Source organism: Mytilus trossulus, chromosome 8, assembly GCF_036588685.1.
Source record: "Mytilus trossulus isolate FHL-02 chromosome 8, PNRI_Mtr1.1.1.hap1, whole genome shotgun sequence".
Classification (NCBI taxonomy): Eukaryota; Metazoa; Mollusca; class Bivalvia; order Mytilida; family Mytilidae; genus Mytilus; species Mytilus trossulus.
In genome coordinates, this window is record NC_086380.1 from 58,456,518 (window position 1) to 58,474,881 (window position 18,364).

Sequence of the window (18,364 nt, forward strand, 5' to 3'; positions counted from 1 at the left end):
CTTACAGCCTGGACTACGTTCATAGGAAAATACCCCAAAATAGTACCCAAGAGGGAAATTCCAAAAACTTTTTTTTAACAATTTTGGCACAAAACGGGAAAATGCTCGGTAGAACCTCGCATTTTCCCGTTTCTAATATACGTATATTGTCTTAATGTAAACCTTGTTCTGAATGATATAGACGCCTATAAATGTTTTTTTTCGCTTATGTTTTTAGACGTTACTATTTGTGAAGCAGGATGGTATGGCTACCAAGGAGCTTGTTTTAGATTTAATTTTACCGCCGAATCATATCAATCAGCAGCTCAAATATGCATTAATAGTAACAGTTTTCTTGTATCACCAACAATGTCTAGCATAACATTTCTAAACATTTTGAATAATGTTCCTAAGTATAAACGTTTCGATTACTACTGGACAAGTTTAAGCAATCAATTTGGAAACCAGAAATACTTGCATGGTGATGGACAACGCTTTTCAGACGTGTCTTTGTTTGATGCAAATGGTACTTTTGGTCAATTGGTGTATCTCACATGGTTAAATGAAACTAATGGATTTTTAGCAACTGAACACGAAGTATCGTCTAGTCCATATGTCTGTCAGACGTCAAGTCGTAAGTATGGAGATATGAGTGTATAACTTAATTGCGTGAACAATTGCAGATACGAACAACTTTATTTCATTCTTTTCGGTACTGTTAGAAACCAATTAGAAAAAAACAAAAAGACAAAATAACCAGAAGTTAATTCGTAGCCCCAAAGAAAATAAGGAAAAGCAGAATAATCTTTTACATGTTAGAATTAATAATGTAATGTAAAAGCAGAAAAGCATCAATAAGGTGTCTATTGAGAGAGAGGGGAAGAAAATAAAACTATAGGATACGAAGACTCTTACCAGAAGCTATCAATAAGTGAAATTTTTACAATTACCTGTTTCCTGCATGTATTATATTCAAATAGGGTTTCATGTTTTATGACAGTTATAAATGGTTCGGTGCAGGTCGAAGTTTTTGAAGAAAAGAGTATTGCATTATTGATAACAAGATCAAACAGTAACGTAATCATGCAAATAAGTTTCGAATAGACATTTAATTAGATTTATATATATTTTCAGGATATATTGGCTGTGTCGAGGCAGATAGTCTCCTTACGACATCGGTTATTAGTAATTTTAGTAATTCCGGCTTGTCGGCAACATTTTGTATCCAGTATTGTGTGGGACATAATGCAGAATATGCTGCCATTACAAATAAAATATACTGCAAATGTTATAATGATGTCATCAATTTTACCTTGTCATCCGATCCTTGCGATATATGTCCAGGGTATAGTTCACAGGCCTGTGGTAGTATTGAATCCATATCTCTTTACAATGTTTGTAAGTAAACTATTGATACTGTAAACTTGTGATGTTGGGGCTTTTTATTGCTGACAATGCGGTATGGGCTTTTCCTATTGTTGAAGGCCGTACGATGAGCTATAACAGTGTCATTTGGTCTCTTGTGGAGAGTTGTCGCATTTGCAACCATACAACATCTTTTTTTATAAATAATTTTAATTCATGTGCATTCAATTCAAATAGTTATATTATTCCAACATAACTCACCATTGACACATTTTATTATTTTGATGTTAAATTCTTTATTCTAACGTCATCGATGAGTCTTTTAAAGTTTAGTGCACGACTAGTGTAAACAATTTAAGACCGAGTATCTATAATCAAATTAAAGAAACCTTAACTGGTCCTTGTCATACAATTTTCTTTAATCACTAGTTTTGCAAATGTGTTAAAGTTTGACGTACACATGTATGCTATAGTAAATTTTATTTTGTAAAGGGCTATGTAATTATCAAAGTACTACAAATCGCCTTCATTGAAGGAAAACGAGGGCTAACGCGAGTAGATATCAGTGTTTATTACCATTGAAATTAAATGTATGAAAACATTTTCTTACTTTGGGGATGTTTGTAAGAAATTGGAGTGTTAGTGTGGGGGTGTGAGTAAAATGTTTATTTATAAGTAAATGTCGCAGTTTTGTTTAAAAGATTACAAGAAATCTGTGTTTTTACAGCTTCCTACATGGACATTTATGCATCTTGTGATGAACTTTTGTCATATGGAATAACAGAACCATCTTGGTATTATATAAAACCACACAATGTATCAAAGTCCAACAGAGTGAAATGTTTCGATACTGGTAAGATTGTTAGTGAATGTTGCTTATGGTAAAATAAAATTAAAAGAAAACCAAACGCCGAGGAATAATCAAAACGGAAAGTACCTTATCAAATGGTAAAATAAAAGGATTAAACACATCAAACAAACGGAAAATAAATGTCATATTCCTGACTTGGTATAGGCATTTTCTTATGCAGAAAATGGTGGATTAGACCTGTTTTTATACATGCGTTTTGATGCACGACTCTTATAAGAATAAAGAATTATCTATCTACCAATCATGGATCTTTTCGGGTTTTAAATTACATACAATGATAATAATGATATTTTATGACAATAAAATACAACATTGTAGAATAATGTATAGTCAGTGCATGGCAGAGATATGGAAATAAGGGAGACAATCAAAACATGTATTTTTATTTGAACAGGAGCTAATAACCTTCAAGTCAGGATAAATATATATTTGTTAAGACATGTTATAATGACTAGTATATGATGAATTTGCACATATAAGTTCAACAAGAAAATCCCTTTTACTCGTGTGTGTTCTTTATATAATTTTCCAAATGATACCAGCTGGTGAACATAATTTTGAATCATTGAGTTTTTTTTAAATTGTGTTTGTGAAAATGAAATATGCAGATGTCTAAAGTTAATGTTAGTGAATAGCGTCTTATACTATGCTTTGTTTTTATTTACAGAGGAATCATTTATGCCAATGTCTACGTTGCCTGTTTTAAAGTCGTCATCACATATGTCTAACCACGATGCCTCTAAATCAAGGTAAAGGAAACATTTCCTAATTTTCTGAAGCAATTCTAATGTTCTTAATTGTTAAAATGGATGAGGAAAAAGACAAATCAAGCTAAAAAACAATGATTGAGCAAATGTTTGTAGTTGATAAATCACCGAGACTGTTTTTTTCACCGTGTAAGCGTCTCAGGATATGCTATTCGAATCCACATTCAGTCAAACTTTTCCATATATACATATGCCTTAATATAGAGCTATATACAAAATAGGTAAAATGACAAATCAAACGAATATATAGGTCTCAAAAAATCGTAGACTTGACGTGTATCTTAAGACTAAAGGCATGACCTAACCGATTTGCTTACCGGTGTGATATTACAGCTGTTATCCATTCGTTTAATGTGTTTGAGTTTTCGGTTTTGCCATTTGATTAAGGGCTGTCCTTTTTTTAATCTTCCGCGAAATTTAGTATCTTTGTGCTTTACTCTTTTCATAGAATTAACAATTTTTTCCGTATGTATATGCGTTCTTTATTGCCTATTGTTTTGTTGAATCAGGTTGAAATGGCCATATGAGGAAGAAGATTCATGGAAACCATCAACAGTGAATGGTAGTCAATATCTAACGTTTACCTATCCTTTTGATATTATCATCACTGGATTAGTTACCCAGGGTAAGGAGTATTATAATATTATTTTGCTTCTTTGCTACATTTTTTTGTTTTTGTAGTGATTAAGATAAAAACACAATGTTGACTGCTGTACCCCTATTTTAGACATTTAAGCTCACCTGGCCCACAGGGCCAAGTGAGCTTTTCTTATCACTTGGCGTCCGTCGTCTGTCAAAAATCATCTCCTCTAAAACTACTTGACCAAATTTAATATTACTTGACTACAATTATCATTGGGGTATCTAGTTTTAAAAATGTGTCTGATGACCCCGCTTGCAAACCAAGATGGTCGACATGGCTAATGTACATAGGGTAAAATGCAGTTTTTGGCTAAAATCTCATAAATCAAAGCATTTAGAAAAAATCTGACAGGAAAACAATGTTTGTTATGTCAAGGTCTATCTTCCCTGCAATTTTCAGACCAATCAGGCAACCTATTGTTTGGTTGCTGCCCCTAAATTGGTTATTTTAAGAAAATTTTGGCAGCTTTTGGTTATTATCTTTAATATCATTATATATAGAGGTAAACTGTAAACATTAATAATGTTCAACAAAATAAAATCAACAAATACGGCAAAATTATAAAAATGGTCAATTGACCTCTTAAGGAGTTATTGCCCTTTATAGTTAATTATAAGCAATTTTCATAAATTTGGTAAATTTTGAAAATTTTTACAAAAAAATTAAAACTACTGGAATAGATTCATATGTTTATTAGATAGAGATAATTGTAAGCAGCAATCCATCATCCGAAAATGCCTGTATCAAGTCCGGAATATGACAGTTGTCATCCATTTGTTTGATGTGTTTGGTGTTTTGATTTTTGCCATTTGTTTAGGGTCATTGGATTTTCTTCGGAGTTCAGTTTATTTTTGTTTTTACTTTTAACATATACTATTTTAAACTAATCTCAGTGTTTTCATCTTGCGGATTATATCCAATCCTTTTGTACTATAATTTGCTGCTGCACACATCTAGCTACATGTTATTCAGTCGTTTTCTTTTACTATTAAAGTGTTCCCTTTTCGTTCAGTCAATACAAAATAATCTATCCTTACATAGAAATGACTGCTTTTCCTCAAACGAAAACACGCGAAAAACAACAATATCGACCATTTCTAGCAATTGAATGTCTCACACCATGATAATGTGATTCGCACTTTTGTTTTAACTTTAGGTAATCCATTAGGTAAAAACAACGAATGGACCCGTCAATTTGTTTTTAAATACTTAGACGATGCACTGGAACAGGAGGTAACATATAGTCATGAAGGAAATCCTGTGAATGTAAGTAAATTTCTTCTACAGGAAAGGTTAAACCACGAACACACGTTCAGAGTATAAAATGGAATAACAACAACGAAATTTAACAGAGTGTAAAGAGGAGATATGCATTAACATTTATAGGAAATATTTATTCATATTAGTTCCTATTAGCAACGATGTATATTGTTCCTTCCCTAAAACAGTATATAAATACCAAAAATATGTTTCCTTGTTCGTTTTGTAAACATGTCGATGCACACACTAACTAATCATTCGAACATATGCAAACAAACTAGCCACATGGTTTTTGTTCCATCTGGTTTTTATATTGATGCTTAAATATAGCGATTTATAGAATAACATGTCATGGGATCGACAAAGGAGTGTAAGTGATTCTGTAGTAGATGTTCAATTATATTACACTTTTTTCTTTAACAGTTCAAAGGCAATACTGATAGGAGTTCATTAAAGAACATTATATTTTCTAACCCTATCATCACAAGAGAGTTTACGATACAACTGACTGATTGGAATAACTGGCCAGCTTTACGAGTGCAGATCCTTGGCCAACCTCTGTCGTCTTATAACTGTACGTATTTTTCTTTCTCACAATGAATTAGTACACTTTATTATAACATACTATTTAAAAAAAAATATGGGTAACTTAGAAAATAAAGGTATTACTTATATTGGAGGGAAAAATATAAATATGTTCAAATCTTACCCTTGTATATAAGTCTTTTGAAACGTAAAGAGTATAACAATATAAGTATTTAGCTGTTATTCGAAAGCAACGGCCTGCGTCTTGTTTATTTAAAATATGGGGGGGGGGGAAAGTAATATAAAAATGAAAAAGCTCAAACAGAGCAAACGAAATGACTTTCATATTCCTGATTTAGTACAGACAGTTTCTTATGCCGAAAAGGGTGGATCAAAACTGGTTTTATAGCTAGCTAAACCTCTCAACTGTCTGATAGTCGCATACAATGCTATTGTGTTTATAGAAACGTGCTAAAAAATTATTTAAAACAGGAACCTAATGACAAAAAACGAAAATAAATGACATGAGGTGTCAAACTCGGGCAATCGATCCCTTTAGAGAACAGCTTTTTACAATACATGCCATTTTCTAAAATGGTTTTAGAGTAAATACACAACAAGATAAAACAACAATCAAATGTCAAATAATTTTATACTTTTTGACAAACATACAAAAGAGAACTGCAAAACCTTTCTGTAATTTTTTTTCCCCAATCCCAATTGAAACAGGGTGACAGACAGAAGACAAATCAGTGTGCTCTGCAGAAATAGCCCTCTCTTTTTATAAACATGATAAACGTCTTAATGTTAATGCAAGCACCATATATCTTTTAAACTTTTTCACACATTATTTCTGTATCACTAAAGGCAACTTTACTTTACAATTGACTTATAAAACTATTTACTAAGCATTATGTAATTGAATATAAATTCAAGAAGTGGAATGATTACCAAAGCCAGTCTCCACCAAAGTCACAATTTGTATAAGTACACCGTTGACTACTTTTTGAAATGCTCTCTTAACATTTCACTTTTTTGAATTATGCATCTGCTTTTATCAATGAAATGCAATGGATAATGTCTTATGTGCTATTAAACATAAATTTTGTAGTTATACGCAACACAATATAAACATAATGAAAACCAGTATAGTAAAAAGATGTTATGTCTTGAAATTCTTTTGGTAACACAGATAGTCAGTCGATTGTGCAGTGTTATTATGTTACGGACGAATTAAGAAAGAATACAAACTCTACACCTGCCTCAACCTTAGATAACTGCAAAGTATCCTGTCTGCAACTTGGTTATCCGTTATGCAGTTTTTACAAAGGTAAATTTTGTAAATAACATGACATCATGTATAAGACGTATTTTTAAATGCATGTTTATGCAGATATAAAATAAATGTCATATATTTATAAGAAAAGAAAGATGGTGTGTAATTTTCTACGAAACAATCGGTTACAAGAGACAAAATGACAATAATTGATAACTATAGGTTACCGTACGACCTCCAACAATGCACATAGTCAACTATTAAAGGGCTCGCAATGACAAATAGTCGTATTGTGTTAAATTATTTAGTTTAATTTTTTTTTTTTTAAAGTTATTTGTGTCAGTATTTATATTTACATTATGCAACCTAGAGCTATTAAATTTCAAAAGTGTTATACACGCTATAGTACCTGATCTCTCTATGATGTTTTTCTTATATGATATTAGCTGATTAGTGTCGGTAAACAATGCGTATATAAGGTAATTGAGGTAAAAAATCAACAGCTTTAGATTTTAAACTTGTATCACTATTAATTTTAAACCTACGCGGTGACGAAAATTAAACATCAGTGATTTTTTTTTTTAAATGGGAGACAGTTGAAAAGTAAAGTGTACTACACCGTTGAAATATTTTTAAAAGAGTTTCATATCTAAACCCCAACCGGACTATCTGTTCAATATCAAGTTATTAACTGATCTTCAGGCATGTCTTTTGTTAGTTCTGTATTTATCTACATGTTTTACCGAAATGTTTAATATACTACGATTTATGATTTCATTTTAGATAATTCAACACATTGTTATTGCTGGAATACCCTGCCGTCTACATACGGGACCTCTGAAAATCAAACGTGCAACACTAATAACAGACTGTTAGTTTACAAAACATATGGTATGAATTTATGTATATGTCGTGTACAAGTTGCGTTTTTGTACAGGTTATAACATGTACAAAAATATTGTACGTGTTGTAACTTGTATAATGCAAAAATACAAGTTATAACATGTACAAAAGTACCTCATACATGTTATAACCTGTACAAAATATTGCTTAAAAATGGTTTTAACTTGTACAAAATTTAAGATAAATCTTAATGAAGTAAAATGAACATTTAAATTCACCAATGCATAAAGAACAACAATAAATAGGCCATAACGTGTCTCTTTCTGTCGAGGACAATGATCACATAGTTACAGAAATATATGTTTCATCACTTATGTTGGCAAAATGTGTTTTCATGTGATTGAATGTTTTATGTAGTCCATCATGGCTTAAATAAGTGTGACACTATTTACTAAAAGCTTGTATTTCCTCAATGACAATTACATTAGATACTAGTACATGTAACTAAATTCTTCCCAAAATTTTAAGAACGATGCCTAATAATTTTGGGTAATACTCCTCCCTCTCGTTTTATAGCATGCAAAGACTAAAATAATGTCTTATATGCTTACTCTGTAAAATCAAGAGAGAGCTGAAAAAGTTTTCATTGGACTACGTTTCATTATAAATATCTTTGGATCTACTCTTCAACATTTTTGACCTTCAGCATGACTTATGTAAATTCATAACTCAATTTTTTTTTATAAACTATAAGATTATTTCATTAGGCGAATGTCATTTTTATGTTTTAAATATATATCCTCTACTTTGAAAGCATGTATTTGTGTCCGTTGGATGTTGTCTGCTCCATGGGCGGGTTGTTATCTTTTAGACACATACCCCATTTCAATTTCCAATTGTATTTGTAGACACATTTATTCGTTCTTTGTGTAATCATACGTTTTTTGATTGAGTTAAGTCTGCCAATTGATATTTTATCGTATGTTTTTATATGTTGTGATGTTATGCTATTGTTTCAGAAAAAGGGAGAAGGTTTGGGCCCATTAAAACGTTTAATCCCGCTGCAAATGTTTGCACCTGTCCTAAGTCAGGAATCTGATGTACAGTAGTTGTCGTTTGTTTATGTAATATATACGTGTTTCTCGTTTCTCGTTTTGTTTATATAGATTAGACCGTTGGTTTTCCCGTTTGAATGGTTTTACACTAGTAATTTTGGGGCCCTTTATAGCTTGTTGTTCGGTGTGAGCCAAGGCTCCGTGTTGAAGGCCGTACTTTTACCTATAATGGTTTAATTTTTAAATTGTTATTTGGATGGAGAGTTGTCTCATTGGCACTCACACCACATCTTCCTATATCTACATCTTCCCTGGCTATCCTCTTCTGTCTTTTAGTGTCAACTAGAATGGAAGTATTTTACTATTGCCTTCAAAGTGGACACTCACATTTATAATTCATCAAATAAAGATATGTCTATAGATAGTCATAAGAGAATCATAAGACACGTCCTAAGATATACATGTATCTTATGACAAGTCTTAGGATGCTCCGTAATACCGACCCCTGGACATTAACTGTATCAAAAAAGGACAAAACACACTAACATGAAAGAATAATAAAAAAGTTATGAAATATTATTGATGTCAATAACATCTGTTGCGATAATAGAAACATATCCTTATTTTTCGATTTTGTACAAGTTAAAACCATTTTTAAGCAATATTTTGTACAGGTTATAACATGTATGAGGTACTTTTGTACATGTTATAACTTGTATTTTTGCATCATACAAGTTATAACATGTACAATATTTTTGTACATGTTATAACCTGTACAAAAACGCAACTTGTACACGACATATATATTATAATTTATTTCAATGAATAAATTGTGCATTAGACGGTATTTGGATTACATGAAGATTTAACAATATTTATATTTTAGAGAACATGAATACTGATTAAATCGAGAATGAGATAATCACAGTTCTACTATCAATACGTATAACCTAAAAGACAAAACGCCTAAAAATATTCTAAAATATATCTATTAGTTATGTGTTTTTTTTTTTATATATTTAGAAAAACTTTGTCCTGATCCTCCTACAGAGTATAAAGCTACCAGAAACTATACAATGCCTGTACCAGGATTATACACATACAGGTCAAACGTAGCGGATACATGTATTGATGGCAGATTTATAGATAAAAACATTTCAAAAACGTATACTTGTCTTCAAGATAATAAATGGTCACAAGATATATTGATGTGTGAAGGTATGTTCAATTTTTTGTTTTTCTTAATAGTAACGAATAAGAAATCAATGGTATAATTACAAACCCATTTTGTCAAACTACCAACAAAAATATAGAGCTAACCAAATAGAAAATGAAAACACAGCAAACAAATGAAAATGAACAGTAATATTTTACATTTTCTTAAGGAACAAATGGTGGACTAAACCACGTTTTATAGCTGTACATCTCATTTAATATATATATATAATCCTGGTACCTTTATATAATCATACTTCATATAATCCTGGTACCTTTGATAATTATTTACACCACTGAGTTGATGCCACTGTAGGTGGACGTTTCGTCTCCGAGGGTATCACCAACCAAGAAGTCAGCATCTGGGTGTTGACCTGAATATCATTATATGGTCATTTTTTTATATAAATTTCCTGTTTACAAAACTTATGAATTTTTCGAAATACTAAGGTTCTATTTATCCCAGGAATAGATTACCTTAGCCATATTTGCACAACTGTTTTGGAATTTTGAGTCGTCAATGCTCTTCAATTTTGGACATGGTTGGCTTTATAACTAGTTTGATCTGAGCATCACCGAATAGTCTCATGTAGACAAAACGCGCGTCTGTCGTATTACATTATAATCTTGGTACCTTTGGTAACTAATTATATGAGAAACTGTCTCTTTAATATTTGTTCATGCCCTTCTGGTATTTTCTGTCTCTTTTTTTATTGACAAGGAACATTAAAATATTAAACCATTGATGCTAAGAATGAGCAAAGGTCATCCATTTTAGGGACATGAGGAATATGGAAATCCATATATATTTTTTAAATATTTTTATTTTCAGCTTTTTGTAACCAGTTAGACCTACCATTGAATGCAAAGGCGAATTCTAGCGAAGATTCCATGCACACTGTCATATCTGTGACATGTGATCAGTACTTTGTGACGTCAAACAACGACACTGTACAGTATGTAACATGTAACGAGACGGGCATGTGGGATGTCACGTTACAGCATTGTGATGGTTTGTACTAATCTGTCTGCTACTTTAAAAATGTTGTCTTCCATCTTTTTGCTTCTTTTATTAAACGTTTTATCAAATTAGGAAATGCACCGCTCACATTATCATTCCTGGCTTTTTTTGTGATACTATTGTAAGTTGTCGGTTAAAGCGGCCTTTTCAACGTTTTTTGTCCTGCTGAAATATATTTTGCCGAAATATTTTTCCGTATGCCAAAATTTAATGTTAATAACTTTACTAATTGGCCGATACCACTGTTGATGGAGCTTTCGAGGATCTCAAAAAAAGGTTACTCAATCGTTTTTACATAAATTCAATGGGAAAAAAATATATTGGTTGACCAAAGTTTAAAGTGGTTGATAACGGTTAAAATATGAAAATGAAAAATGCATATCTCTCGATGTCATGCCCGGAAGCCAGCAGTTGTCCTTATATGTAGTTGTCTGACATCGTCACAAAAATACAACATTTATGCTTAAGATGTATCAAAAATTATACGAAATACTGATTCGTTCCGTTTGAACGGTTTGCAAGAGTTGAGGATAAACTTCTAATTCTTTGTATTTCAAAAGTAATTCATGTTAGTTGAAACAATTGTAAATTTCCTTCATTACGAACATGTTCACTTGTTGTCGCTTTTAGATAAAAAAGAAAAGAAAAAGAGTATGAATGAACGAATAAAAGAGGGACGAAAGATACCAAAGGGACAGTCAACCTCATAAATCAAAAACAAACTGACAACGCCATGGCTAAAAATGAAAAAAGACAAACAGAAAAACAATAGTACACATGACACAACATAGAAAACTACAAAATAAACAACATGAACCCCACCAAAAACTAGGGATGATCGCAGGTGTTCCGGAACAGTAAGCAGATCCTGCTCCACATTTGGCACCTAAAATATTTTAAGTAATGGTGTTAAAATTTCGCTTCAATAACAAAGCACTCATATTTGCGCTTTCTCACTGAAGAGAGACAAAAACAACAATTACATTCCTATAATCGTCCACATACTTTAAAGTTTAAATTATTTTTCTTCAGTGCACTTGTGTGATGAAACACCAACGTTGCTGCATGCTTCAAAGTATCTAAAGAACTCCAATACAACGGAATATTTGTGTGACCCATACTATTCTTTTTCAAATGGATCACAATCAAAGATTATTACATGCGATGGAAATAGTTTTAAATGGGAGAGTGTGGATGATACCTGTACTCGGCAAGGTAAATACGTACATTAATATAATGTAGTAAAAAATGAAACTTCGAAATTGAAACCTATTCGGGATAATGATGAAATTTACAACATGTTATAATAGTTTGAAAGCACATTTTCGTTTCTACTGACTTATAAATAAATAAATAAACTCATCATAAATACCAGGATTGAAATAAAGGTCAAAAGATACCAGAGGGACATTTAAACTCATATATAAGAAAAACCTGACAACGCCATGGCAAAAAAAGAAAAAGACAAACATACAAACAATAGTACACAAAAGACCACATAGAAAAAAAAATACTGAGCAACACGCCCTACACCAAAAACTAGGGGTGTTCTCATGTGCTTCGGAAGGGTAAGCAAATCATGTTCCACATGTATGTCCAGACGTGTTGCTCATATCATTAGGAACCCGGTAGATAGTCTTGTTCGGTTGGTTACAATTTAGGAAACGGAAAGGGATTGTAGATGCCACATTCTAATGCAATAAGTTTGTAACGATAATTTTCATTGGACGCTGATACATATTTTGAGGTGTTAGATTCCACGTTCTACCAGTCTGCAACTAAGAAAGCCACCATTTTGAATTCCGATTTTGTTGAGATATGTAATTTCTCAAAAAATAAACAAGATATTCACATTTTGAGCCTCAAAATCTTCCTTTTGTCTATATTGAAACCATTCTGAAGCGTACGAAAAGAATAAATACGTTTAGTATTCATGTTTCACATCCAGAGTAAACACATGATGTCACATTGTTTAAATGCTAAAGACAACGCAACAGTTTCGCGGACTTTTTCATTTATGCCATTTTTAAGCCAAAATATTTATCAAATGACATTTATTTTAATATGTGGCAGAAGAATGGCGATAACTGTATTGTATTTAGAGCTTGGCCTTCGTAAACCTTGATTTTCTTGTCGCAAATATCCGTTTACCTATTTCCGCTCCGCGTCGCTAGGTAAACGTAATTTGCGACAGTAAAATCTTCGTTTTACGAAAGCCAAGCTCAAAATACAATTATCTACAAATTAGTAACAAAGTAATATGTACATCAACTGTCCACAAAACAAAGTTGATTACCAAAATCACATGGTTTCACGTCTGTAATGGTCATTTACAAGACGAATCTATTTTTATATTCTAATGCAATTTGTTTATAACGAAAATTTTTATAGGACGTTGACATGATTTGAAGAATTATTGTTCCACGTTCTTGAAATTGTAATCTTTTAAATGATAAATAAAGGCAACAGTAGTAAACCGCTGTTCAAAACTCATAAATCCGTGGACAAAAAACAAAATCGGGGTAACAAACTAAAACTGAGGGAAACGCATTAAATATAAGAAGAGAACAACGACACAACATTAAAATGAAACACACACAGAAACGGACTAACTTTAAAGCATTATACAAAATTCTATGAAAATAACAAATATAACATCAAAACCAAATACATGGATTTGGGACAGATAAGTACCGAGACACGTCTTTTAGTAATGTGAATTCACACTGAAAAATAGGAGAAAACAAACGACACAACGGAAACACAACGTTAAAATGTAACACACACTGAAACGAACTATTATATAACAATGGCCATATTTCTGACTAGGTAAACAACAAAGTCACAACTTAAAATATACTTTTGTCTAAAATGAATCCATTTAGAAGCGGACGACAAGTATGAATACGTCCAGAGTTTTTGTTTGACATTAGCAGTATGCTTATGATAACACATATTGTAGATAACAATGAATACTTTCGAAAACTTTTTTATGCATGATTTTAGGGAACCTATTAAACGTAATTCATTTTCATATTTGACATACTATTTGCAATAACGGTATTGCATTTTAAACTGTGCCTTTGTTTAACCTTATTTTATCTGTTTACGGCGATAAGTAAATTCAATTTGCGACAATAAAATATTGGTTCACACGGACCAAGATTAAAATTTCCATTTGGATCTCTTTGTTAAAAAGCTTGTGAGTAGCAATCATCTATCAACAAATTTGTATAACCTTCTTGAATTGGCTTTATCAGAGAATCTTCTCCTCTCATTTCACCCATTTTCACTAAGACGACAATCAACATGATCAAACATACAGTTGCAATAGACTTTTTAATTATTATATTACAGATGATTTAATATGCTACCGATCTATGACTTCCCAATTTCTAGGAAATACAATACGACGCACCACAAATGATGTTCTATTAGAGTTTTTGCCAAGAAGTCAAATGTCCTGTTCGAGTGCCTGTTTGAAAGACTGGCATTGTAAAGGATACAATTATAATGACGATGTATGTAGACTTTTTAATTCCAAAGCAAAGTCGTCTGCCGATCTTACCAGTGATGCCACGTGGTCATACTTTGAAAAAAGTGACGAAGATCTGCATTCCTGCATTTGAAGGGAAATATAAGGATAAAAAATAGAGAACATACCGGTTCATATACTCTAGAAGATTTACAAAAATCTTTGGTGAGCTTTTTAAGGATGTTTGCTACTCTGTTTTAAAAAACATGCTTTTTAATTATTGGTTAAAGTGTTTGTTTTTGAATATAAACGATTGCACATGTAACGAGAAAGTATTCTCTCTAGATTGTTAATAAAATTAACATTCACAGCTTTATTATTTCATTAACATTTTAAACTATATGTAATGATATTTTGAAAAGAAACGTATGTATTAAAGGGCAAAATGTGTTAATGACACTACATGGATAAAACCAGAGAATATCCGAATATCTGGTTAAAGTTCAAAACCAAGAAAAGCGAATATCCTTAAACTGTTACTAACTACCAATTGCCATATAAAATACTAGTGTCATGTGTTCTGATTTTATTCAACAAAAGTTCAAACTGTTAATTGGCTTCAATAAAATATTTGTAAATATGGTGTTTGACTATTTTTACGATACCAACTCAACACAACAAAAACCATTTGCGAATTCTACCCTAAAAATATCTTCATTCCGTGCATATAACAAACAAAACTTCTGGTATAGTATATGTTGTTGGACATGAAAATTGCATTCAACATGAATGTGTTTCTGAAAAAGATTGAACTTTGAATAATACTGGTTGATTCATTGTAAAGTTATTTCTAAATTTTAGATGCTTAGTTTATAAAAAGTAGATTAAAATCAAAACTCCAAGGAACAATCAAAGCGGAAGGTCTGAAATTAAATTGTAAAATCGAAAGCGCAAACACATCACACGATTTGATAACGTCTGTTACATTTCTGAATTGTGTTCTTATGCAGAAAATGGTGGTTTTAATCTAGTTTTTAAGTTTTGCAGGATATGTTTTGTCTTTATAAACAACAGAGTGATCAATGTTTTTTTTTATAGATAAATGTTTTGTAAAGCGATCAATTTGCATCTAATCAATAATTCCTGCATGTCATGATGTTCCATGTGGAGACTACGGGTAACACCCGATTGACACCTCTTTATCCTTTGCGCAGTAATTAATTGTCAATATGTTGGTTTATTTTCTACTATTAAACATGTATGTCAAGTACCGCATCTATAAATGATTTTATCCGTAAAAAAATATAATCCATACACGCATGAGTGATCGGTTCATGTCTTGATGTAGGCAGATACACTTATGGGGCAAGAGTTATTCCATTATGTCAATATATCATAAACTATCCTTACTCACTGACCGAATGTTTTATTATTGGTTGGGACATTATGCTTTTCTCAGGACAAACAACATGTTTCTACATTATGATAATACTGTTTTATCAAAACAACTTACAGAACCAATAATATGGCCTTTGCTAATCTTTTATTATTTCTAATTTTAGTTTCTTGTGTATAATTTGAAGTTTAGTTTGGCCTCCATTATCACTGAACTAGTATATATATTTAGTTAGGGGCTCCGGGTACGGGAATTTCTTGCTACATTGAAGACCTATTGGTGGTAACCTTCTGCTGTGGTCTGTTCTATAGTCAGGTGTTGTTGTCTCTTTGACACATTCCCCATTTCCATTCCCAATTTTATTTGGAAACGCAAAGTAGTATTCGTTTCTTTGTTTCTGTTTTCTGTTTTTATTGTATTTACCGTCTGAAAAACTGAACAAAATTTAGAATCAAACTATATATTTTGATATATATATATAAACAACGGCGTAGTTAAAGCTGCTGTATAATTTTACTGAAGAATTACAAAGAACAAAAACATTGTGTCGAACTTAAATGAAATCATTTAAAAGTAAACAGAAAACATTTTGTTTCTATTTTCTTTATTTTATTGAAAAAGATTTTTGATATCTCATTAATCAAAAATATAATTCTTTAACAAACATATTTAGGTTTCTGTATTTTCTTCCTTGTCTCTTTAAAATTGCAGACACACAGTTATGATTTTATATAAAATGTTAAAGTTATTTAAAAATAATCCACTCTAATATCCTTAAAGACCTAGCATAAAAAGATTAAACAATGCACTATCGTGTCATATTTGGTTTTTGTTCGTAATTTTGTCATATAAAATGTCTACTCAGTCATAACTATAAAATCTAGCGTATTTTACCATAGAATGATACGGTCCGCACATGAAGGTTATAATTTGATCAGAATTTCTAAACGAAACATATTAAGAAACGCATGCTTAGGAGCTCGAGGTAGGCGATGATGTACCTTGTACCTGACTTCATATATCGAACTACTGTTTTGACTGTTATTTATAATTACATGCTGTGTGCAGCAAAGTGAAGTACAACCCGAATAAGGAAGTAAAATGAGGGAAAATACTAAAAGTTTTTCTGTTACTAGTTCATCGTTAAATTTGAGAATATATCACTAAGTATATTTATCTAACTATTTGTATATGTTGCATTTTTATAAGAATTGATCAACCTACCTTAATATGCATTATAAGGAATGACTTAACATAATCTATTACATGTAAATTCAAATTATGCAGATGATGCACTTTAGCCAATTTTGTAGTAGGAGTATAAGTATCAACAAGTAGGGATACCCCCTTTATCGTTTGTCATCAAATGAGACATACTATTCGACAAAGTCTAATTTTAGTACTGTTATTGATACTTCCCATTCGTGGCTACAATTGTTAATAACCATACACAGTGTTCAAACACTTAAACCACTTGTATGAACACTTATTTTACTTAGAGATGGTTTCCTTTCTTATTAGAACTGTTTTGTGGACAGTTTATTTGTTATTATTTCAACATCTTTGTCATTTGCAGTAGCCATCTTTTAAAGTTCGTCTTGACTCATTTAGTGAAAAAACTCTCATATACACTAAAACTAAATTTTATTTGCATCAGACGCGCGTTCCGTTGACCAAAGACTCACCAGTGACGCTTGCATTATAAAAAAGTAGAAAAAAAAGAAGAAAAAAAGTACGAAGTTGAAAGCATTGAGTAAATTATCTATCTTCTATTTATTTAAGATTAATGTTCTATTTTGAATTGCGTTGTCTTTCTCTTAACTAATGTCACAGATGAACAGGTCATATTCGTCGACTGTGAGAGCCAGGGTTTCCCCCTTGGTCAATTATTTTTTTTTGCCACCTGTTTTTGCCGAAACAATATATTTTTTGTCACTTTATATTTTCTTTCGCCAAGTAAAATAAATATTATTTTTTTCTTCAGAATTTTTCTTCTTCTACCCCTCCCCGTTCTTCCTTGTTGAAGAATGAAGACTAAATACCGAGACGTTTCTTACTTTTGAAAAGTTTGGATTAACCCCCCAAATATGAGATATCCGTTAAATGAGGGACTGTCCCTCATAAAAGTGGTAATATTTGCTGTTGTAGAGAGGTGAAAAGAAAATTTAGTTTTTTTTAAATTAAAAGGGGGAAAATATATATATTTGGAACAAGAGGGGTCTTAAAACTTTTAATAATAAAGAAGATCTAAGTCCATGAGTATTATAAAGTTCTTGGACATGTTTCGACCTAATAATATAAGATATAAAGCATATAGTTGTGTGTCGTTTGTACTAAGAATTAGTGGTTCATGTGGTTTTTACAACAACAAAATTTTGTTTAACACTTAAAATTAATCCTTTATTTAAGGGATAGTCATCGCACTGAAGGGTTACCACTCATTTGAGGGGTTGTTTTCAACCTGTTGAATATATTTCTACATACATGTTACGACCGTTTTCTATTTTGGACCATCTGAAATGAAAAAGTTGAGGCGTAAAACTATGCTTGAAACACGTGGGTCGTTAAAACGCTTTATTAAATACTCTCTCAAATCAATTTCTTTTCGGATCAAAGGAGAAGTCAAATGTTTGAATCAAACACGTGACGTTCCAAAATTGTTAAAATATCCTT

General features: G+C 31.6%; 1 protein-coding gene across 1 annotated transcript; it reads left to right on the forward strand.

Annotated features, from left to right (window-relative positions):
* Positions 1 to 231: 231 nt before the first annotated feature.
* On the forward strand, positions 232 to 14,520 carry LOC134727805 (uncharacterized). Its single transcript, XM_063592195.1, has 13 exons — positions 232 to 613; positions 1,114 to 1,377; positions 2,072 to 2,197; positions 2,883 to 2,964; positions 3,492 to 3,607; positions 4,782 to 4,891; positions 5,309 to 5,459; positions 6,603 to 6,740; positions 7,470 to 7,577; positions 9,608 to 9,802; positions 10,632 to 10,811; positions 11,853 to 12,035; positions 14,178 to 14,520. The coding sequence occupies exons 1-13, from the start codon at positions 349 to 351 to the stop codon at positions 14,447 to 14,449; spliced, it is 2,190 nt and encodes a 729-aa protein (XP_063448265.1). The 5' UTR covers positions 232 to 348; the 3' UTR covers positions 14,450 to 14,520.
* The last annotated feature ends 3,844 nt before the right edge of the window (positions 14,521 to 18,364 follow it).